The sequence below is a fragment of the Balaenoptera acutorostrata genome, chromosome 6, assembly GCF_949987535.1.
Source record: "Balaenoptera acutorostrata chromosome 6, mBalAcu1.1, whole genome shotgun sequence".
NCBI classification, from domain to species: domain Eukaryota; kingdom Metazoa; phylum Chordata; class Mammalia; order Artiodactyla; family Balaenopteridae; genus Balaenoptera; species Balaenoptera acutorostrata.
In genome coordinates, this window is record NC_080069.1 from 66,391,899 (window position 1) to 66,417,385 (window position 25,487).

General features: G+C 37.1%; 1 protein-coding gene across 16 annotated transcripts in view; it reads left to right on the plus strand.

The window, feature by feature from the left end:
* PTPRD (protein tyrosine phosphatase receptor type D) overlaps positions 1–25,487 on the plus strand; it is a 530,039-nt gene that overhangs the window by 381,741 nt on the left and 122,811 nt on the right. For 12 of the 16 annotated variants that reach the window (XM_057548419.1, XM_057548420.1, XM_057548424.1 and 9 more), the window contains 3 exons: positions 4,155–4,245; positions 9,380–9,589; positions 16,581–16,741. In XM_057548419.1, the coding sequence (XP_057404402.1) occupies positions 4,155–4,245; positions 9,380–9,589; positions 16,581–16,741 (462 nt within the window). The remainder of the gene's footprint in view (positions 1–4,154; positions 4,246–9,379; positions 9,590–16,580; positions 16,742–25,487) is intronic. The other 4 variants (XM_057548421.1, XM_057548435.1, XM_057548433.1 and 1 more) reach the window with 1 other exon arrangement.

A 25,487-nucleotide genomic window follows, 5' to 3' on the forward strand; every position in this document is an offset into this window, starting at 1 on the left:
TTATGAATACTCAGATTCTGATAAAAGATCAAGTAAGAAGAGAGTGAAAATTTCTCCTTTTGATGCAATACTGACGACCCAGGTGAAGGTGGTGAGATGGGCAGATGAGGCAGGAGCTAGAGCACAGCTGACTGGGAAGTGAATGGAAGGGAAAGACATGGAGAACAGCAGGAACACGCAGCTCTTCTCAGAACTGGGGCAGTAAGAGGTAGGCGAGAGAGAAAGTGATGACTGGAGCAGAATGTGGTTTGTTTTGTCCTGCCAGGGATTGAAAGCTAATCGATAGAATCCAACGAGGATGGAGAAATCGAGATATATGGGAGACAAGGGGTATAGTATATGGTAAACATCCTAAGAGAGTGAGATGCAGGACCCAATTCAAGAAAAAGTAATTGGCTCTGGAAAGTGTAGTCAGCCCTTCTACGGTACCGATAGGAAAGATTATGGTTTGCACTCAGGTATAGGGAGGCTTGTAGATCGTTAGACGATGAAGGAATGCTTGTCTAAATCTTTTTCTTTTCTCTGTATATAAGAGCAAAGGCCATCTTCTAGTGGAGAGGCATGTATGTCCAAGATTTGAGGCCAGGGGAGAAAGTGTGAAAAACTTATTGTGAAGATTGGATCGACTAGGTAACTAGAGAAGCTGTGGTTGTATTGCCAGGCAGTGTTGAAGGCCTGTTTGAGTTTGCTCAATATGAACTTATGGCATCATTCTACCCTGTGCATTATTTCTCAAGCTGTATTCAGCTCCTTGGGTTCAGGCACAGAGAAAGGCTATCAGATTTTAGCTAAGGCAGAATGGAGGATGTGGGTTTTGGAAAAGAAGAGCTCAAGAAATTGAGAGCCCTGAGTGGTGCATGGGCCAGCCCTCTGAAGGTTGAAGTCACCCAAAATGATGGCAGAGTTTGGGAGGAAAAAAAAGACTGTTATCCCTGGGAAAAACGAAACAAAACAAAAACTTCCACAAAGGAAAGATTCTGAAGAGGTTGGTAGATGGCAGAAATCAGTAAGAGAAGACCATAGCATAGCTGAATTGTACGAGCTTCCAAAAGGAGGGCTTATTGTGATTTTAGCAAAAGGGTGGAGGAAGAAATATCTGCAAGAAGCAACAGTGAACCAGGAAAGAAACCCAAACCCTAAACCTGAGGTTCATGGGCAGAGGAATAAATTAACAGCCGCCACGTGAGAAGTCTGCAAAGAAAGCAGTATCCTCAGGGGAAAGCTAGGCCTCAGGAAAGGCAAATACGAGGTTCTTTACAAAGTCATAGTTGCAGAGAATACAGTTGAAATGTATGGATTTGGACCCAGGAGTTCCAAATTCCCAACACCCCATTTCTTTCAATAGGTGAGAGCTGCTTTGAAAGGCTCCGCTTTGGCTGCTCTAGATGAATGCTTTAGTGATCGTGGAGAGAAAAGGTTATGGATCTCCAGCCACACTGTTAATTAATTGCTATGGGGAAGGCTGTTCAGTTCTTATCTGAGCCACAAATGAAATGAATAGTCGGGGAGTGCTGCAGAAGAAAGAACGGATTCCTTTTTCATGTACAAGAATGGCAACTCAAAGTATGAAAGCAGAAGAAAAATTAATAGGATTCATCAGCTTAACCTTGATTTACAAGATTCTGAATAAGGACAGTGGGAGCTCCCTGATCACGTGCAGTATCATTACTTTTGGCAAAAAGAAGCTGTCCTGACTTTGTGCAATTGGTAGTGAAAAGCAAGAGGTTCCCTGACAAGTGTGTTTATCAAGTCCATCTGCAGTGTTATTTTGTGCGCTAGGTTGCAGCCCCTGTCATTCTTCTCCATGCTCGTTTAACATGATGGACCTGTTTGGCAAACCCTTCAGGTGGTGGGAGGACAGGAAGAGGAGGAAGCTTACTCTGGACCATAAAGGATACTGGCCTCTCTCACATCCTCCACTCTTCCTTCTCCCTACCCTCCTTGATCATCATCATTATTTGTAGGAAAGAAAATGGATGGCTAAGTGATGTGACCCTGTTGATGTGTTGCTCAGAGCACCATGGAGAGAGGATTCTGCTGTAGTTGTCTGGTTTGACTTGAATTCTTGATCAGGGGGGAAAAAGTTTGATAAGTTCTTTCATCTACATCTCAGGGAATTTCACTGTGTCCTACTGTGTCTGTGTTCAGATCCATCTCTCCCACCATGATGGTCAGTACCAGCCAGTAGCAGCTGGCATCTGTGAAGTGCTACGTGACACACACTGTGCTAAGCACTTTGTGTTCATTTGTTTTATTTCCCCAGAATAAGTCTGATATTATTTACTCTCATTTTCAGTATATGCAACTGAGATTCAGAGATGTTAGATGATCAGCCCAGGATCACACAGCTCATTAGTGGCAGATCCTAAATTCTGGGCCAGTTATATCTCTAGATGCCACATTCTTTACCAGAACACTCCAGATCAGCCCTGCCCAACAAATGTAATGAGAGCCACATGCGAAATATTACACTTTCTAGCAGCTATGGTAAAAAGTACAAAGAAACAGATGTAATTAATTTTACTTTCATTTTTTACGAAACGCATTATATCCAGAATATTATCATTTTAACATGTGATCACTGTTAAAAAATTATTGCTGAGATATTTTATATTTATTTTCATACTAAGTTTTTGAAATCCAGTGTCTTTTACAGGTAGAGCACATGTCAGTTCAAACTAGCCACATCTCAAGTGCTTGATAGCCACAAGGGGCTAGCGGCTACTGTACTGGACAGAGCTGCTCCAGACTCTGTTTGTGGAAACAGAGTTCTTTCTCACACAGGATTTGCTGAGTTTATTACAGGTTTTGCTTTGTGATAAGAACAAACAGGCCTTCCTGTGTGTACTATTAGTCTCTGTAATATAATGTGATACAAGCCTGATAGCACCCATCCTGTTCTCATACCTTTCCTCTGAGAGGCAGAGGTAGGTGTGTGTGTGTGTGTGTGTGTGTGTGTGTGTGTGTGTGTGTGTGTGTGTGTGTGTGTGTGTGTGTGTGTGTATTCATTTCCACAATAAATTTCCATAAAAGTGCTTTACGATCCAGAGTAAATGAAACAAAAGCAGATTATTGCCATAGTTAAGAGATATATCTCTCTCTCTACATATATAGGTTTGTATCCCCTTACTATCTGTTTTAACTTGAGCGATTATTCAGTCCCTGTGGAGCTTTCTTTTTTGTCTCTTACCTGTCCTTAAAGGATTTTTGAGAGGGCAAAATGAGATTATGCATTTACTATAACACCTGAAAAGTAGGAAGTGATTAATGTGGTGGCTATTATTATACCTTATGTTCAAAGTCCTTGTATAGTTACTACCAAAAATCAGTATGAGCAGAGTCCCTGACTCTGAATATAAGAGCACAGTATACGCTATACGGAAGTGACAAAACAACTTTACAAATAACCCACATCTATTTGGGGACAAGGAACCTTTATACATAAATTGTAGTTGACCGTTCTCAGTGTGAGGACTCGCTTACTTTTGTCCCTTCCTATAGAGGTATTATACTGAGACCTATTTTGAAAGCCCTTAGGTAGTGACTGTCTCCAAATTTCTGCAGTGCCTACCTGAAGGTTTGCAATTTGATGGGTAGAAAGAGAGGGGAACCTTTACATCTTTATATAATTGTGAGATGATGAGTAATTTTTATGCTTTTAATTTCTTATCCAAATAAAATGTATTTTAACGGTGTATAAAGAAAATCATTGTCATCATCATCGTGTAGGCATTTGTATGAGCTTAGAGTAATTTTTATTACACATCTTCTTTAAAAAAATCGTCTTATAAATTAATGTCATAGACAATTCTTGGTTCAGCAGCCTGTGGTGGTAGATTTCAATATACCCACCTTGTATGTGTCCAGCACCAGGGTGCTAACAAACTATTTCCACTCTGTTTATGATACCTAATAAAGGTCAGTCAACCATGGTGATATTACCATACAAGATCACTGAAGTCACACATAAATGTCTACCCATGTTGTTTTTAAAATTGAACAAACAGGTGGTTATTTACCATTGATGGACAAGTCACTCCATATCCAGAATTTGCCTTCAGTCTCAATCTTCAGGTCTGTGGAAGATTTAAGGATATATCCATTTTCTTTTCCCTCCGAACTAACCTTATTTTTGTCTATCTATTCTTGTGCAGAGGTTACTACATAATAATCGTGCCTTTGAAGAAATCTCGTGGGAAATTTATCAAGCCGTGGGATAGTCCAGATGAAATGGAATTAGATGAGGTAACTATGTGTTTTGGGCTGTGTCGTTCATTAGTTATTTAATTTTTAAAATAGACCTCTCCTCTCTATGCAGACCTTTCAGCATCTAATCTGGGTGCTGACTCCTACATGGCTGGCTGGTCAGCTGGCTACTCAGACGGCTATGGGTCTGTTAACCTCTTGCGGTCCCAACAAAGAGCTTTTTGATTTAATTAAAAGACATTAAGCTGTTGTAAAGCTTACAACCTATCTCATCTTTGTTGGCTTTAATATTTTGCCCCGTGCCCCTTGTAAAACATGATGCAGAGGTGTGGAAGGTGAACTGAATTGTCAGCAAAGACTTAATCACCATTGCTATGAAATCCAAGATATACTTCATCGGTGCAGTGGTAGCTGAGGCTGTTAAAAATGCTGAGTTGCAATTTGCACCAGAGTTCAACACTTGACCTGCTATGTGTTCTTGACCAATTTCTGACAGAACTGTGCTGGTTAGCACATATTTGCTTTATTCTATATTTTGTTGGATATCAGAATCAAAAATGCATGTAACTTCAGGGGCAAACAAAACAAATCACAGAATTTTGAACTGAGCAAGAAATATGGTACAAAAAACAGAGCAAATACTAAATACTATTAATTTCTAAAATCTCACAACAACAATAGGTATCTTGGTACTCTTTTTTGCAAAAAGAACATTTTTTTTTTTTTTGAAAGTAAATACATAGTATATAGAGCAAGATCTAATTTTGACATACTTCTGTTTAGATGAGAAAACTGTGATCAAGAGTGTTAAGCCAGATCCCTAGAGGACCACAGCAGATTAATGGCTGGGCTTCACATTTTGAAATACTACACAGGAGAGACTTCACAATTTTAACATGATTCTAGTTTGAATCAGTTCAGAAGTCAAATAAAAAAGGCCCCCATTAGGGGAAATACGAGATTTTAATTTATTGGATTTTTTTACAACATGTTCTATATCTTATAACCCAACCTGTTATTTTTAGGTATTTTCTGTCCCTCAAATTAGTGCAGACAAAGCAAGGAAAAGCAGAAATTCCCTAACTGCATTACAGGGAAGTGATGTTTATTTCATACATGTCTGCACTAAGGAGACTGTGATCTCGAGAGCAGGGCTGTTAGCTTCTTTTGACAGACATGTGTCATCCCTAGAAGTATGTTTCATCATCAACCACTTCATTTATCTGAGTTCAACTTGATCAAGTTCAGAAAGGGAGATGAGTTCAAGGTTAGGACTATGCTTTTGTGTCACTGTTTAGTGATTAGATGAGCACTGAAGGAGTATAAAATGAGACACATTTCAATCATGCTGTCGAGTAATTTGTGTTATAAATTTTACTTTTTTTTCTGCTGAAAATAAAGGAACAAAATCATTTTTTATGATGTCAGAGGAGTACATCTGAATATGCGAGCCGATGAGCTGGTCTCTAAACATTTTGAAGCAAAAAGGCATGTTTTACTTGCAACTGACTAATCAGTTAATCCTGACATATTCATTATTATTTTAATCAGTTCTCAGCCGAAATGCAGAATTCAGTTGGAATTGGATTTAAAATGCAAAGGCAGCTTGTAAAATCTATGAATCTTTCTACCTATTAAAAAAAAAAAAAAAGTTTCCAAGGAATTAACATCCAAGCCAAAAATGACATCAAATACTTAAAAGAAAAAAAAAAGCTTTCCTTAGAAGTGGAGCCATTTGGTAGTAAGTAATAGGAAGCTGATTCTCTTTTACAGCTAGGTTTTAACCTCCAAAATGCACATCAGTTCTAATGGATTAAAGTATAGAGCTATATGACATTGAACTTTCTTGCAATTACATTCTATGGGTCTCTGCTGCTGATTCCCATAACAAAGGGTCATTTTAATCATCCCACAAATTGTAGTGCATTAATCTGTATAATAGTTTGATAAAGAACATTTATTAATTCGAAATTTTGGGGTCAGGATGGGTTCTTTCCCACTTTTCTTACTGATATAATTGAGACCACATTGTAGAATTAATGGTGGAAGAAATAAGATATGCAGTGACTGGAAAATGAAAGTTATTTCTGATAAAAAACTAAAGCCCTTGATGTATCTTCTGGAAACCTCCAATACATCTGGTAACTATTGTGGAGGGGAACAAATGAAAGGAGGCTGTGGCCTCACTTTGTGCTTACTCGTCCAGTTTATGATCCCTACAGACAGGTTTTTTTTTTTTTTCTACCATGGATAATAAAAGCACTGTAGTAATTTTATCTGTAGCTTGGTACTGCCAGCTTTGACAAAGCCGTGTTCCTCTCTTAAATGTATTTGACCAAGTGATTTTTTAGAAAGGCCTATAATTCAAATCGCTGAAACCCCATCATCAAATAGAATGGTGGCCTAAGGGGATTTTCACACGTACGCCTCACACCTAGGCCCATAAAAAATGGAAAGAGGCTTTCCAAACAGAGTCACTCTCAATATTATCTTCTGAGCTCATTTATCCTTTGTCTGGGGATAATCTTCACATAATAAATTCATAGACTGGAACTCTTAAGTTGTCAAGGTCAGACTGGGCAGAGCAGACGTTGATGGTCAAAATGAATTCTGGACAGAATGACTCCTAAAATGTTAGTTACATTTAATTCAGGGAAGGTCTTGTAATACATCATAGGCTTTTCATCGCATTGTACTTCAAAGGCTTGCTGTAAAATAATGTGGTCATTTGTGGTTTTAAACTCAACATACTGGCTCACTTCAGTGTCATCTGAGCACACTTGACCCATTTAAAGTATAACACAGGGAGCGTCCTACAGAGATGAGAGCAAGCTGCAGGGGCAGGGTTGATGTTCCAGGTTTGACCTTCATGAAGGGCAGCAGCGGGTCTAAGGGGCACCAAAACACTAAAATCTGTTAAAGTACTTCCTCGAAGTCTTCTAAAGAAACCCTAGCAAAAGGTACTCATAGGGATGACAGTGACACGGATGAATTATGACAGTTGCCTACATCTGAAATATGAATAAAATCAAGGTAGGGTTTGATCAGTGAAGTAGAAGAGGGGACACAGTTGCATAAACAACTGATGGTAAATGTTTCTGATTAAGCAACTTCAAAAAGCTTTTCGGCTCTTCTGCACTTCATTTGTCCTTCTCTAAGTAATGGCCCATAAATTACTACATATCAACAATAACCTATGTAGTGACTTTTCAAGTATATATTAAATATTTACATCAGAATTTTTAAAAATACATGTTGAAAGAATCTAGGAAAAAGACATCTAAGTACGCATTTATCTGTGTTAATGAAAGCAGATGCACAAAAATTGTATATTTAAGTATAGACTGAGTTAAAAGAGTTAACATTATTAATTTAGCCTAAATGTTGCAATTATGTTTCTTTGATATTGTGCAGCCATTAAGTAAATGAAAATATGGTTGGAAAAAAATCTCTCACATGTAATTTCATTTTATTTCACCAATTGAATCCACTATTGTCACTTTCTAGTCTGCCTCAGTTTCCTCATTTATAAAATTGGGGATAATGATAACCTATTTCATAGAGTTTTTATGAGTAAATGAACTAAGCCATGTTTAGTCTCCTGAGAACGGTGCCTGGCACCTAGGAATTGGTTAACAAAGAAAAGCAGTATTGTCATTATTATCATTATTATAAAACCTAAATGTGACAACAGGATTGAAAGATAGTGCTAAGTTTCTGGACTTGCTTTATTACAACTCAGTTGGTCCATAATTGATCAGTCTACCTGAATTTCTCATCAGATGGTCCAAATTTGCTAAACAAGTCTGCTGTGGTTTTTATAAAAGAAATTACATTTCATGTAATTTTAATTGTATGAAGAAACTCAAACTTAACAGAAAATTTGAGAACATTATAAGTATTCAATAATATGGGCACAAATTATCTATATAACCAAGAGGGTGATTTTTTACATTTTTAAGTTATAATTTTGACCAGCTGAGCACATTTACATTCTGTGTTGAAGAGACTGTAGTTTACCATCAGGTTCCTAACGTAAGGATTTGGTATTTGCCGTATATACAGTCTGCAGCCATTATTATTACAGAAGCCTGGCCTTCATTGCACCAGGGTCTCAGATAGTCTTTTCTATAGGGATAGTAAAACAAATCAGAATTCTTTCAAAACACCAGTTAAGCTGTCCCTTACATCAAAAGGCATCTCAGACTGCTGTAAACTTCTTTTTCTCAGTTAAGCCCTATAAAATACCAATGTTTAATGGAAGCAGACAGAGATAACTTAAACATCATTTTGAAATTGTCATGAAATATCATTAACATGAGTTTCTCCTAATAAAAGAGTGAATGCAAAACAATAGAGCATCAAACCATAATTTGTACTCTTTTTTTTCTTTTAGAAATACATGAAGGATTTGTGTGTGTACATGTTTATATTTGTTTTCTTCAGTGTAATATTAAAATTATTTTTTCGCTACCCTGCCTTTATCACCTGGCAAGATAATTCAACATCTCCAGAGAGCTATTAGCTCCAGAAAAACTCGGTGCCATGATAAATGCAAGGAATTTTACCATTTTACCCCAAATGGTTAATCAAGGAACCAAGTCGAGCCAGAAATCGTTAAAGTGACAATGTCTATTTAAATTATGTCAATTAAAAATTGGTCATCAGATTCTATTTCTGCTGATTTGAGGGAATATATATCATACAAGTTATCTCATTACTAAACGTAATCTAAAATGGTACTAATCTCTCCAAAAGGTTGGTCTTTGAAAGTTTTCATGGCTTTAACTGAGGGTACTACTTGTTTAATAAGTAAGTGATAAAGCTTGCATGACAGGCTTTTGTGAATCAAGCCGATTTTTTTCCATAGACAAGTTATAATGCATTCTTGTCCTTTGAGAGGATTTCATTAGAGTGGACAGTGATGTGAGCTACCAGTAAAGCATCTCATTGTCCTGTGTTTACAGCCTGAGCCTTGCAATTTCAATTCAGTGCCTTACCTTTGGAAGACAGAGAGACTGAGATTCAGTAATGCTGACATACTACGCGTATTGTGGACACATTGTATTTGGGTTGTTCCCAGCCCTGAATTAATTTCTCCCATTAAATTGCCATTAAGTTGGGTTATTGTTGTTTACATTTCTTTCTCTGTTTCCCACTTTTTTTCCTTAAGCTGCTTAAAGAGATATCTAGGAAACGCAGAAGCATCCGTTATGGGAGAGAAGTTGAATTGAAGCCATATATTGCCGCTCACTTTGATGTCCTTCCCACTGAGTTCACCCTGGGGGATGACAAACATTATGGTGGATTTACAAACAAGCAACTCCAAAGTGGTCAAGAATATGTCTTCTTTGTGTTAGCAGTGATGGAACACGCAGAGTCTGTAAGTTCATTGTGATGGCTTCCATCTAATTTCCTATGGTATTCTTATACATTTTTCACCAGAATTTGGTTATTTGGGGATACATAGGTACATGCACCCTAATTATTTCTCAAGACATTTCGCTAACTTAGATGTAGTAACAGGCTGCCTACTCTTTGAACATTGCTGAGTAATCTGCTTGAGATTTCGTTACAAGTAAGGCTGTGTCCCTAATGACAGGAAATTTAGATGGACATCTAGTTTATGAAGTGCCAAATTGATAGGGCATGGTTCTTTTTGTTGTTGTTGTTTGTTTTTTGTTTTGGCATTTGTATCTCTTAATCCCACACCCCTCTCTTGCCCTAACCCACTTCCCACTGGTAACCGCTAGTTTGTTCTTTATGAGTCTATTTCTGTTTTGTTATATACATTGGTTTGTTTTATTTTTTAGATTCCACATATAAGCGATGTCATACAGTATTTGTCTTTTTCTGACTTATTTCACTAAGCATAATTCTCTCTAGGTTCATCCATGTTGTTGCAAATAGCATAATTTAATTCTTTTTTATGGCTGAGTAATATCCCATTGCATATATGTACATTTTCTTTATTCATTCATCTCTTAATGGACACTTGGGTGGCTTCCATATCTTGACTATTGTAAATAATGCTGCTATGAACATTGGGGTACCTGTGTGTTTTCAAACTAGCGTTTTTATTTTCTTCAGATACATACTCAGGAGTAGGACTGCTGGATCATATGGTAGTTCTATTTTTAGTTTTTTGAGGAACCGCCATACTGTGTTCCATTGTGGTTGCACCAATTTACATTCCCACCAACAGTGTACAAGGGTTCCCTTTAGTCCACATCCTCGCCAACATTGTTATTTGTGGTCTTTTTGATGATAGCCATTCTGACAGGTTTAAGGTGATATCTCATTGTGGTTTTGATGGGTATTTCTCGGATGGTTAGAGATGTTGAGCATCCTTTCATGTGCCTGTTGTCTGTATGTCTTCTTTTGAAAAATGTCTATTCAGGACTTCTGCCCATTTTTAATTGGGTTGTCTGTTTTTTTTGATATTGAGTTGTAGGAGCTGTTTATATATTTTGGATATTAAGCCCTTGTTGGTCATATCATTTGCAGATATTTTTCTCCCATTCAGTAGGTTATCTTTTTGTTTTTTTGATGGTTTCCTTTGCTGTGCAAAAGCTTTTAAGTTTAATTAGGTCCATTTTTTGTTTGTTGTTTTTTGCTTTTATTTCTTTTGCCTTAGGAGGTCCAAAAAAAAAAAAATTGCTACAATTTATGTCAAAGAATGTTCTGCCTATGCTCTCTTCTAGGAGTTTTATGGTTTCAGGTCTTACATTTAGGTCTTTAATCCATTTTGAGTTTATTTTGTATATGGTGTGAGGGAATGTTCTAATCTCATTCTTTTACAGGTAGCTGTCCAGCTTTCCCAGCACCACTTGTTGAAAAGACTGTCTGTTCTCCATTGTATATTCTTGCCTCCTTTGTAGTAGAATAATTGACCATAGGTGCATGGGTTTATTTCTAGAGCCTCTGTTCTTTTCCACTGATCTGTGTTTTTGTGCCAGTACCATAGTATTTTGATTACTGTAGCTTCATAGTATAGTCTGAAGTCAGGGAGCATGATTCCTCCAGCTTAGTTCTTTTTCTCTCAGTATGGTTTTGGCTTTTCAGAATCTTGTGGTTCCATATACATTTTAGTGTTGTTTTAGATCTGTGAAAAATGCCATGGGTAATTTGATAGGGATTGCATTAAATCTGTAGATTGCCTTGTGTAGTATGGACATTTTACGATATTAATTCTTCCAATCCAAGAACATGGAATATCTTCCCTTTTTTTTTTATCATTTTCGAATTTCTTCATCAGTGTTTTATAGTTTTCAGAGTATAGGTCTTTCACCTCCTTGGTTAAGTTTATTCCTAGATATTTTATTCTTTTTGATGCAATTTTAAACAGGATTGTTTTCTTGCTTTCTCTTTCTGATAGTTCATTATTAGTGTATAGAAAAGCAAGATTTCTGTATGTTAATCTTGTAACCTGCAACTTTACTGAATGTATTTACTAGTTCTAATAATATTTTTGGTGGAGACTTGAGGGTTTTCTATATATAGTACATGTCATCTGCATATAATGACAGTTTTACTTCTTCCTTTCCAATTTGGATGCCTTTTATAGGGGCATGGTTCTTAAGACCTTTTGATGTGACACACATCTGGATAGGAGGGTGACAGCCATCATTGCTCATCTCCTTCCTCATCCTATTAAAATGACTGTTCTCAAATACATATTTAATATTAGGTATGTTGCATAATACCTAGTAGATCTTAGCCTGTGTGATTACAATAGTAACTAACAAGCTCTGAGATTAAACATAGTACATTTCCAAGTATGTGAAAATATTGATGGGGTGGGGTGATTGTATGTATTTTATTCTCCTATAACTACCAGTGAACCCATAGTGCTTTCTGCCCAGATTCAAGGGAAGTTCTATCTAGGAAAAGGCAAGCATAGCCTGTGTTTTAAATTATAGCAGTTTACCAGGGACTTTATCAGTGAAAAGCCAAGAAAGTTAGAAAACAATTCAATAAAACAGAGAATTCCTAAGGTACTCTAAATAATGAGTTGTCTTCTTTTATGTAATTCATCTTGCTCTTATGTCATTTTGTGCTTCAGCTGCTTTGAATGTTAAAAACAGAGAGAGAGAGAGGGTGAGAAATTGTAGATGGGAGGGAGGTAGATTTTGAAGTGGTGGTTCACATTAACATTTAATGTACATATTCGAAACCATACCTTTCTAATGGGGCTTAAAACTGACAGGTGTGGCAACTAGATAGAGCCAGTCCCTTCCCTGGTATAGGAAGTCTGAGATATATCAAAGATTTCTCCACATCAGGTGTTAGCATGTACAGTGGGGCTTCTCTTCAAATGACTGAAGGAATTCCCTCGTGGAAAATCAAAACACAAAGGCAGCCTTTCTGCCTGGTTTTTTTTTTTGTGCACAGGATGTCATTTGAAAACAAAGTGATGGGCTTCCTGGAATTTTAATGCACAGATATGCTTTGTCTTCCTAGTTGAAGGTTTTAAGGCAGACTATCAAGGGAATGGAATGTTGGAATCATCTTATCCTTTTTTTAATGACTTGTAGATATTTGAAAGACGTTTTCTTTAAATAGCTCTAGGACGTTTCAGAAAGCACGTTCAGAGCACTGAGATAGATCAGAGAATCCAGCAAAAAGGAATCTCATCAGATCGTGCACTGTCAGAGACTCTGGTTTCTAACAGATGTTTCAACTAGTTGATACATTTCAACTAGTGTTGAAATGTATCACCACTGATGAATAGTTCCATTGATGAATAGTTTACCTCTTCCCTTAGTATGTCATCTCACTGTTTCATTAATTATATAATTAGGATTTCTTCCCAAATATGTATTGTCTAAATTGCCCCTTTTCTCCATCATCTTTTTCAACATCGCTCTCAAAGCTAACAGTATTTCCTTTATGCTTTCTATGTGTGTTCATGCCAGCATTTATAGAAGAGACTTGTATCCAGCTAGTATAATGCTGGTAGTGATACAGTCTTTTGTAAACCTCAAATTTTCAAGAGTGATTGTTAAAGTGCCTAACTACTCCAAGGGTGGGATGATAATTTGCATACAGAAAATATCCCCCTTCCCCCCAAAGACATGAGCTTTTCCCCAATTAACTGCCTCATTAAGAATATCAAAGGACTGGTTTAGAATGACCAAACGTTTCATCTTTTCCATTACTCCCACATACTGAACAAATTCTACTTTTCATAAGGCTGATATCATTTTACCGTTCTGTTTTCTTTTCATTTTCACATGTCTCTGTTTCCTGATTTGGGTTGGAAATCTATGTACTTTGGGAATAAACCTCGGCTTAGATTTCCATCTTGGCTAACCAAGATTATTATCTCAAAGGCTCTTGGTAAAGAATTTCAAATCAGAGAGTTTTGCTTACTTTAGTCTCCCAAACAATTTGAGTGTGACCTACAAGTAATGGAAAGGGGAAAATTTAAACCAAAACAAACAATTATATAAAAGAATCATGTTTCTTGCACATAGAGTGTATTTGCTAAGTCCTTTGTGTAAATCCTTACACTGTACATATCCTTTTTGTTTTTTTGTAATCTGCCTCTAAGAAGGTTAGAAACATATTGAGTTTTTGTATTCTTTAGATGCATTAGAAAATCCGAAAGTCTTGTCAATCTCTTTCCTGGACATAGGAAAATGGAAAGGGAGAATAGCATACAGGCATTTAGTGGGCATGTGTTCTCCAGATTGACTGCTGAATTTGTCCTACTTAAATTCAGAATATATGCCCAAATTGTTAAAAAATGCAGACTGAAAATAATTAAATATATTTACTGATAGTGGAAAAGTGAGTATACTCTCTCATGCTTTAATAATGTCAGCCATTTGAAAAAAATGGGCATTTTATTTTATTCAACAAAGATTTTCTGGGAACCCACTAAATGCAAAGTTCTGTACTTGCTGCTTTAAGCATACAAACACAAATTGTATGTATATCTTTACCTTCAAGGAGTTTATAGTTTCATTAAAGAAGATAAGGCATGTACACAAATGAAAAACCAAAATAGAGTCTGGCCACTACCATTAAAAAACAAATAGGACTACTTCAAACTGTTAAAATGACTTTTACCTACATTTTGTGAAATAACTGATTACTTTCCAGTTAAGGAGAGGCAGCTTCAATGAAGGCAAAATTTAAGTGAGGCCTTGGAGTCGGATTGCGGGAGCTAAATGTTGTGGAACTTGTGAGAGGGTTAAAGAGAGAGAATAGAGCATTTTGGTAGCAGCAGCAAGAAGTCTATTGTGATGAAACATGTTATATGTGGTAAGAAAGTTTCAAACAAAATTGTGGAGGCCCTTAAGAATCATGCTAAGATGTCTAGCTTTTATTTAGGAATCCCCAGAGAGCCTCCTGAAGGTTTTACAGATGCAGTTTAGGATCATAACTCTAGCAGCAGTGGAGACTGTTAGAGGAAGGAAGAAATTCTTGATATGGTTTGGGTGAACATGAATGAGGTAATGAGAAATGTGGTTCTGTGAGACTGGAAAGAGGGTGGATGGACCTGAGGATGAGGTACATGTGCACGTATCTTTTTGAAATATGGTTTTCTCTGGATATACGCCCAGTAGTGGGATTGCTGGGTCATATGGTAGTTCTATTTTTAGTTTCCATACTGTTCTCCATAGTGGCTGCGCCAACTTACATTCCCACCAACAGTGTGTGAGGGTTCCCTTTTTCTCCACACCCTCTCCAGCATTTATTGTTTGTAGACTTTTTGAAGATGGCCATTTGGACCCGTGTGTGGCGATACCTCATTGTAGTTTTGATTTGCATCTCTAATAATTAGTGATGTTGAGCAGCTTTTCATGTGCCTCTTAGCCATCTGTATGTCTTCTTTGGAAAAATGTCTATTTAGGTCTTCTGCCCATTTTTTAATTGGGTTGTTTGTTTTTTTGTTATTGAGCTGTGTGAGCTGTTTGTTTGTTTATTCTTAAGACATGTGGGGCAGCTCGTGAATGTGGACTGGTCTCTATTGGGAAAAATAGTATTTTAAAGAGGGGCAGAGTCAAGAGAATATTTTTCTGAGAGAGTCTAAAATAGGACACAACAAAACAAGATATTACAGAGACAGAATCCATGGATATGCAGTGCCTTCCTTCACCAAGTAACTTTCCATATCTATCTATCTATCTATCTATCTTTGCAACTTTATTGAGGAATAATTGCCAAATATAGTGGCACATATTTAAACTGCACAATGTGATGATTTTATATAGCTCTGTATACACAAATGCTGTGGTTACCAAGATAGATAATTAACTGTTGTTTGTTTCGTGTTTATGGTGAGAATGTTTAAGATCTACTCTCAGAAACTTTCAGGTATACCATTCTGTGTTACTCACTATAGTCACCTTGCTGCACTTTAGATTTTCAGAACTCATTCTTCTTGTAACTGTACAATATATGTCTTTCTCTGTCTGGCTTAATTCACTTAGCATAAAGCCCTCCAGATTCATCCATGTCATCGCAGATGGCAGGATTTTCTCCTTTTAATGGCTGAGTAATATTCCATTATGTGTGTATGTATCTGTGTATATATATATATCACCATATTTATCCATAAAAAGAAACTTATGTTGCTTCCATGTGTTTGTTAGATATTGTGAATATACTGCAGAGAACACAGGTATGCAGATATCTCTTTGAGACAGTGATTTTATTTCCTTTGGATATATACCCAGGAGTGGAATTTGTCATATGGTACTTTTATTTCTAATGTTTGGAGGAACCAACATACTGTGTTCTATAATGGCTGTACCAATTTACATTCCCACAAAGAGTGTATTTAAGGTTTTCCTTTTCTGTTTATCATCAATTTTCTCTTGGGAACAGTCATACCAACCTCTGAGCAGTACTGTAATAAGATTAATTAAATAGAAATAGGACTACTTACATAATTTAATGCAATACTGATATTTTCTGTATAAATGTTTCCTTTTAATTTGGTCTCAACTGAGTAAGTGATGATATCTTAGATGATATCTTAATGGCTGGAACTATAATATTTTTTGTTTATTTTTCACATTGCATGTAACACACTGGCACAATGTAAATGCTCATTGAACATTTTGTGACTGCTTAATTTACTGGTACTTATACTTCATAAGATCATTTAATATGCCACATATAGATCCCAGTGAAAAAGTATCTATGGAGTAACTTTTATACCATCAAAAATGATTTTATTGTAAAATACTCTAAAGGAAATTTCAATTACAAAACCTCTTTTTTCTCTCCCCTCCTTTTTTATTTTACACACTTATTATCAAATCCACGATGTTCTGAATCTTTGCTTCTTCTAATGCTAAAGATACTTTCTAGAAAGTCATTATTTTATAACTAACATAGATTCTGTTTTTCCTCAGAAGATGTATGCAACCAGCCCTTACTCTGATCCCGTTGTGTCAATGGATTTGGATCCACAGCCAATCACAGATGAGGAAGAAGGCTTGATCTGGGTTGTAGGTCCTGTCCTTGCAGTGGTCTTTATCATCTGCATTGTCATAGCTATTCTTCTTTATAAAAGGTAGGTTTGCCCAATATTTCTATTGCAAAGACTTTATTATCCTTCTAGGGTCATTGTGTGGTTGATCTTAGTAGATATACTTCTTCCAATAATCACTGGGAAAAAATGTGTCCATTAGCGGTAGAACAAAATGTAAAGACTCAGCTATTTAAAATCTCATTCACCGTGTGGTATAGACTCTGTTGCGCAGCAGGCATGGATCCCACCCTCCAGCTTCTGAGATACTTACTTATGCAGAACGAGCGCTTTGCATGACAGCTGAGATGTTACTACATTCACAAGCAGATAAGCCCAAGGAAGCTCACACTGGATCGTTTTAGGTCAAGTTTGCACATTTGTGTCCATTTCATAAGTCTAACTAACTTGCATGTGGGCTGAGATTCCCCACCCTCCCCCCACCCCCGTGGCTATTTTCAAAAGTTAGCAAAAGTGGCTAAAAATTGAAGACCAAAGAAAGAAAAGAGAGGAAGAGGATGAACTTTTCCCTTTCCTATTTGTGTCCAAGAGGAAATGCAAGGTACCATTTTCCTTTAAAAAAAATATAACCTTAGTCTTGATACCCCCAAGTATCAATCTGATTTAGTGTCTGGCCACAGGTGGGATGCAAATAACCCGCACTTACCCATGTTTTCTGATCCACTCTTGTCAATCCCATTTCTGCCTCCATTACGCATAAGCAAGATTTCTTCCCCTAGGTCACTGCTTAGGCAGTTGGATAGAAGACGTGAGTAATTCTTCTTCCCCTTAATCCTTTCTGACCTAAAAATATCATAATGTACAAAATTTTAAAAATTAACATCTACTCTCTTAAACATGTAGAATGACTAAATTCTGAATTCTCTCCCTTTATATCAGTTTTTCTTTTCTTCCATTCCAAATTTTATTTTCATGAACCTTTAATCTGTGTTTCCTTTGTAGTGTGTCATCTGTCAGAATGCTACTGTGAAGTTACTCTCTTCTTCCCTCACTATAACCTTGACCTTCAAAATTAGATGAGAATGTCTTCATTATCTCTTTTTCCTACCCATGTATCTCCCTTCATTGGGTTTACATTAATTATTCCTACCTGCATTCCTTTGTTCTTATGTTCTTGGAATAGCTCTTTTTTCATAAGCTCTTCTTTTGACTCAAAAAAATACTTTTCAAGACAAGACAGACACTTCTCCCTTGAAAAACTCTCTCTTATGAGGCTGTATTCCATTCTATTCCAGGGTTGAGAAAAAAAGGACAAGTTAGTTAAAGACGTTCATACCATAGCCCATTAAATCGCCTATCCTCTTCTAAAGAAAAAAATTATTTTTCCTGATCACTCAATTGTCCACTCCATAAAATAATAGCTGAAAAAGCAAGTGCTTGAAGGCCAAAATATCTTAGTTGATGGTTTCAATCTTCCCATCCCAGTCTGTACCTTAAGGGCAGGAAGTGCGAGGTCCCCACATACTCCAGAACAGTAAGAAATCCTATGTGAGCCCGAGTCCAAGCAACAGCTTTGCTGTTCAGGTACCACACTTATTACCAGAAGAGAATACAATAAGAAAAAAGTAAAAATAGAGTTCTAATTGTTTTCTGTGAAATATTTATTTAAGTGGTCACATCCTGCTGTGGGAGTCAGATCAGAAAACAAGTGGTTGCTGACAGTTGCATTTCTAGATCATATCATCACGTGACAGTGCGTGATTACTCAAAATGAACAAGATGCTTACCTTTTTTTAAGTGGTGTTTGTTTCATTCGAATCTTTCTGGCTATCGTTAAGTCATGCCACGCAGTAGATATGTGCGTGGCCTTGTGAATTAGTTGTGTAAATGTGAAGAAATAAGTTTATAAGCTTGGTAATTAGTGGCTTGGCCAAAAAGTTCGTTCGGGGTTTTCATCTGGAAAACCCCGAACGAACTTTCTGGCCAACCCACTAGAAATCCTTTTAAAGTTTTCTTTATCCACACGTGCTTGAAAAAAATAAACTCAGTTATAATTTTTCCTAATCCTGCAAAAAGAGGCATCGTATTTAAAGATTTTTATGACTGTTGAAGTTGCATTTTAGTGTGTGCATATGTAAGCATCGTCTAATGCAATTGTTGGGAAATGCACACATCCTCGAATGCTAAGTATATTTAGCTAACCATCTGAAAGCCCATGAAGCATTTCTGAAATAGAAATGCTTGCTTCAGCAGTAAAGAACATTCCTGACTTGAAATTCAAGTAGACCCAACAATGTCCTTCCTGATTATCATGAAACAGTTCAAGAGGAAATCTTCTGTAGGCAATGAATAGTGTCTTTAATAGCTTGGATTGTGAGCAAAGAAAATTATATAACAAACACACTATATCCCTCTTTTTAGGTGCCTTTCAGTTTATACATGGGTCATTGGTAATGACTCAGAATTGAATGCATTATTATTATCATCATCATTATTACTTTGAGTAGGGAATGAGTATAAAATATTGTTGACTCACATACATCCTGTTGGTAATACACACCTGTTTACAAGACTACTTGTGTTAGGGATGGGTCTGTAGCTGTGGATGGTTTGTCCATATAAAGAAATACATTTCACTGAGCTCTCTGAGGAGACTTTGAGACTTATCCCTATTAATTATATTAATATGGAATAGCACACTTTCATTTCACGTTCTATTCATTTGACTTTGTTTTAAATTTAATCATTTAAAAACTAATAATCAATGACAAAACATGTCATGGAGCCTTTGTAAGGGCCTAAAGGGCCATCAGAACAGTAAAATGTGTTTGGTAGGTCTTTAGTGTTAATTTTCTTGCACTAGGATTTTTTGGACATTCTGTACTCTATATGTGATACATACAACGATTTAACAATTTAAACTGCAGAGAGAAGAGGTAGCAAAGTTTAGAAAAATAAATACTAAACTAGGAAGCAGGGAACCTGAGAGTTCAAGTCCCAGCTCTGTGACTAGCTGGCTATATGGGGTAGAAAGTCATGCTACCACTCCTGGCCTCGGTTTCTTCACTTTTATAAAATAAGTAAGTAAGTATGTAGATTAGATAGCTGACCTTTTTTAATCTGAGAACCTAAAAAAAGCAACAAGTAATAGAATTAATACGATATTATTTCTGCCTCCAGTGCGTGTGTATGTTTTCTAAATGACTCCATGTTGCCCTTCATCTATCCTCCCCTGCAAAGAAAAAAGAATCCATAAAGCAATTGAATGCTCTTTCTTTGATGTTCATCTACCCTGCACATCTGCTACACATGTAAGGCTTTTCAGTCGTTAGTTCTAAAACTGTCCAGGAATTATTCCTAGAGAAAATATTCTTAAAATAAAATATTAACCTGACTGACTCTATGAAAAGCATTTCAAGATGGATGAGAAGTATTTACCGTGTCGTATGGAAGGGAAAAAAAAAAGGATTAGGAGGTTGGAAAGCGCTAAGGCATGGTCTAGACCAAATTCACATTCTTGAATAGTAATAGTCTAATGTGAGTGGACACTGTAGAGAGTAAATAATTTCCATCCCCACCCCAAGATGTTTATGTGTGAAGACCATGAGGTAGATGTGACTAAAATATAGACTTCAGCTTTTTCACCTTTTCCCAGATCCAGCATTGGCTCCCTGTACGTATATTTCCAAGGTGTTATCAAAGAAAGAAATGCAGTCCAGACTATTGTGAGATGCTATGACGAGATAGATAGGCTGCCACGCCCCCCCACCCTGGGCAATGCCTTCCCTCAGCCTGGAAAGCCTTTCCGCTCACTCCACGACCACTCCTCCTGGCCTGGCAAAACCTAACTCACTCACCTTTTAGAAATAAGCGAAGCTAAGATCCACTTACTTACTAAATGAAAGCCTTTCTGAGTGACTGTCCTCCGTGCTGTAGCAGTTCAGGCTGCCTTAGGGTCCCCTGCTCTATGCTCTTAGAGCACTTTCTACTTCTCTATATTATAGAACCTACCCCATCACTGCCATTGCCCATTTTCTTGGCTTTCTACCCCCACTACACTGTAGGTCAAGGACTCCGTCTTATTCCTCGTTGTATTCCTTGTGCCCGGGAGAGTGCATGGTACAGGGGGCTACCGAATAATCAAATTTACACAAGTCAAATAATAGTGATACACTCAGTTCCCTCCTCTTGTTTACTCCATCACTGATTATCACGTTCATCTTGACTGGCAAGAGCTGTAACAAAACCCTCAGCCTGTAATTTAAATACACCACTTCCAAAAGATTTCAAACTTAGATATTTGTACCAGCTATGTACCCATGTGTGCAGTAAGGCTGACACTTCTGTGGCAGAGGGAATGAAGCGCACACTAGGCACTGGTTCATCCTAATATTCAACAGGCTTTTCATACACAAAACTGGCAATTCACTAGGTATTTCTCTTCCCATCAATCAGAGGAATCGATTTTCCTATAGCTGATTCACTGATGACCTCACTGATTAAAAATAAGCAAGTGGAGAACATTTGTAGGAATTTTTAAAAACCTGGTACAACCAGCTAAATTACTTTAAGAATAAAAAGAACCTGTGTGTTTGATATCATTTTCATTATTCACTTTGTATGTGTGTGTTTGTACAATTTAAATGTGGACTTTGAAAAGAAATGGACTGGATTACCTTAAAGCCAGATACTCTAGCAATATGGGTGTATATTATTTCATTCGCATTGAGGTGGACCTGGTACCTTTATTTTTTGCACTTGAGAACTCACTAAATACTTTGCAATTTGCCTCAACATGAAGACTGTTTAGATGAATTCTCTTCAGGTGAAGGTTATACTCTCTGCGTAAAGAACACGGTCAAACAATACACATATTATCACAGGTGAAAGTGTCTATGAGAATGAGCTGCAAGTGTTCCCAGACAGCAGCGCCTCTGTGACTAGGAAAATATCTGTCATGTCAGTGGCTGGTAATAAAATACTTTTCTGGATTAGCACAGCTATATAAATGGGTCATGCTCTGTAGATTCATAATGATGAATATTATATTTTCCAAAACTGAAAATGTATTTAATCTTTTACTAGAAGAAAAAGATTTATGATCACCTTACTTGTCAAAAGGTGTTTGAAGAAATCATTTCTCCCACTTTATTACCTTGTGGTGTATTATGCAATTGTGCAAATTTCTGTGCAGGTCAATGCAATTTGCAGGTATTTTAAATCATTAAAGGAATACTGTATCTCTTAACTGAAGATTCTTTATCTTAATTTCTTATATGGAATGAGGTTATATTCCCATTAAGTACATTAGCAGTTGTCTCATGGCATGTTTTGTAAAAATCAAATTATCTCTCTACCATCAGACACTTCCTGCGATGTAATTAACTGTGGCAGTGTTTTGTAGATTGATGAAAAAAGCGAGTCTGACATTAACACACACACACAAATGTTTTGCTTAGCCATGTACGCGCATGTCCTCCACTTGCTTCATGCTTAGGGGCCTTTAAATATTTTGATATGCTATCATTTTGTAATGTGTTATATATCCCTGATTCTGAGCACTGTTAAATCTTGGTTGTCATGGTTACTCTTGTTACCATTGGCCAACTAACATTTAGCCTTTCTTTTTCTTTCTTTGCTGCATTAAAATGGAGCAGTAAACCTGACAGGTGAGGAATAGAGAACAAACCCCTTTAATGCTCAGTACAAAAAAAAAAAAAAAAAGATACGGGTAGACTTTGGAGGTATTGAGGGGGTGAGGGTGGAGGTTGGATATAAAAGATGAAACTGGCAAGGGGAAGATGGACGAAGCCTAGATATAAAAAATAATTTTGATATTAAAATGATTTGGGGGGAAATAGTTTGTCTATATATGAAGATAAAATAGAGTATTTAAAGCCAAATTTAGAAGGTAGTAAAACCAGTCTGTAGTCAAGGTTAAATGAGCATTTGTATGTGTTAATGTGAGCCATTTTTGTTTTGTTTTGTTTGTTTTTACTGAAAGTTTGATCTCAAGACACTTTGTACAGGAATACTAGCGTTCTCACACCCTGCTAATGTTGATGTCAGTGCCTTAGTGAAAACTTATATTTAATTCCAAATTATTTTCCCTGTCTTCCAGCCTTGAATAATAATAGCAATAATAATAATAATACCTATACTGCTTGATTATTTATTGATCAGTCCAAGCTAACCTTTTAGCTTTCTAACACATACCTAGATATCTATATATGAATTCCTGATTAAAGTTAAACTAAGAAAAGGATCTCAGTGCTCCTCTAAGCTGCCTTCCTCCCGACGCTGTATTACAGATGCTTCTCTATGAGCGGCCCCTGGGCAAGTAGCAGTAGCATTACCTAGGAGCTTGGTAGAAACACAAATTCCTGGCTCCCCAGTCCCAGAGCTACTGAATCAGAAACTCTGGGAGTTGGTCCAGCAGCCTGCCGTTTAACAAGCCCTCTTAGGTGACTCTGATGGACACTAAAGTTTGAGAATTACTGCTGTATTATTGTCCCTAAAATCACTTAACGCTGGTCAGCAAGCTGCATTACACTTTCACTGGCAGGAAACGGACTACCTCTGAGAAGGTGTGCTTGCCATTAATCCAGCAGAAAACACATGCAAAATAGTTCTTCTAGCCCAAAGTCAAAACACTTTGAATCTACTTAATACACTCAGAGACCCACCTTCTCATTATAACACTGTCCACATTTCACAATTTCATCACTACCTTCTTGTTCTATTAAAATGAGAGAAATGGGCCACAATTTAGCTATCATCTTTTAACACTCCTTCTCTATTGTGTAAGCGAAGAAATTAAGAAAGTTTGTAGTTGACTTACCCAAGGAGATTCACACCAATAGTCGTGGAGTTGGGGTTCCATTCTTAATGATGTCAGAATCGTTAAGTGTCCGAACTGATTTCTTTGAAATCTCTATGAATATTCAAATAAATATATTTCTTCCAAAAGCCTGTACTCGTATGTCTGAATATCTTTGTTCCAAGTAAATAGATATGATCTGCCACACGATCATCCTTTTGTTTTTGCTCCCCACTTTACCTGTAGATAAGAGCCAGGTGAGAATAAGTGAAAATAAAACCCCGCTTAGACCACAGAGCAGCATTTTTGTTGTACAGTATTCACAGCCCCCAAAAAACCACATATTTTTACGGTATTAGCAGTTTCTGCCATATCTGAAATGTCATGTGATCTTCTATTTTCTTTTCACCCAGATAACCCCTGCATGTGGTAGATACTTCTCACAGTGAGAAATAAACTTACCCTAGGGCTTTATAATCCTAATAGAAAAAATAAAACAGCGAGGCAAAATTCAGAATCTGTTTCAAGTCACTACTTGTTGCTTTTTTCTATCAGTAGATGAAAATTAGAATAATGAGACCTCTGAAAACTTACCAGAAAAAAAAAAAAAGTTACTCCTTACGTTCATGTTGGGCCTGATTTAGATCATTATACGCCATTTAATACTTTGCAACAGTAAATTCAGTTTTTAAAAATGACTACTGTTACTGATGATGACCAAACTCTTCATCTTGCAAACCTTCCTTAGAAATTCTTTGTTAGAAAACGAACATTTTAACACATTTCTGTTTAAAAATAATGCGATAAAGAGTGTGGGCAGCCAGAATTACCCATGTTGTGATCATCAAAACTAAATGAAGCAAAATAAAATTTAAACAAACAGCTGATTTTCCTAGCTGGCTAGGACTTCTGGAGTCTGATTTCTTGGAGATTATCTTACTTGGAGAGATTTAGGTGAGGGAGATGTTAGTTATTAAATGTCAGGACACCCCTCCCATTTATTACAATTATGAATTGTAACTTCAGTCCCATGCTCTGGGCTTTCCAAGACTCATCGGGCAACAAGATGGCATTTTCAACTTTCCTGGCGCCAGAGCAACTGAGTAAATGTCTTTAGAGAGTATTCTTTTCTCTCCCTGTGTCTCACATCACTCAGCCTGGCCTCAGTGCAAAGGAAGATAAGGAGGGTGTCCCACAATATCTGCAAGAGTGAGGGTCTCCTTGCCCAGATATTTCTTCATGTGGTTTAGATAATCCTGCAGGAAAGACTGTAGAGCCATTTTCAAAAGGGATAAAAATCCAGTTTTCAGTCATTGGATCTGGCACATGAGTAAAGCCATGTGCCAAATTGTGTGAAAAGACCAAAACCTGAAAAGGGCCACTGGGATTACTTGGAGAAGACCAACCATATGTTTGTTACACGTGGGATTGATTGGCCACACTCGGTGGTGTCTCATTAACCCATTTAGATTCTGCATCTTCGATAGTAAAACATCTCTCTCTATTGTGAGGCACACACCCACAGCATAAACACAGTGACATTTTCTATTGCGAAAGTGGTCATCATATCCTTCTTTCCCATTGTCTTCCTACCCCCTTTTTCTCTTCCTTCTCATATCTCTCTGACCAGTTCTCCATCTCTTCTTTTCCTTTCCTTCTCATTTTCCACTCCATATAACTGGAGCTGCCAGTACCTTTGGCATGCCTCCAACTCACTGCTCTCCTCCGATTGGTAGTAGGGCTTGGCAGTATGCTCTGTCCTAAGGCTATACCTGACACTTTTAGGTGGAAACAGAAAATCCTGAGACAGGTTAATCCAAGGTTCTGAGACAGCAAGATGTCTAACAGGACTCACCCCCCAAAATTCATTCCACTGAGGATGTTTTGCTGAAGGCATTGCACTTGAGCAAATCAAGTGTGCTTTCCCTTCACATCAATCTTCCCTTCATCCCCTGGTTGGTTTTATTCTATACAGATGAGCAGAGATGGAAAGAAAGGCTATTTAACAGG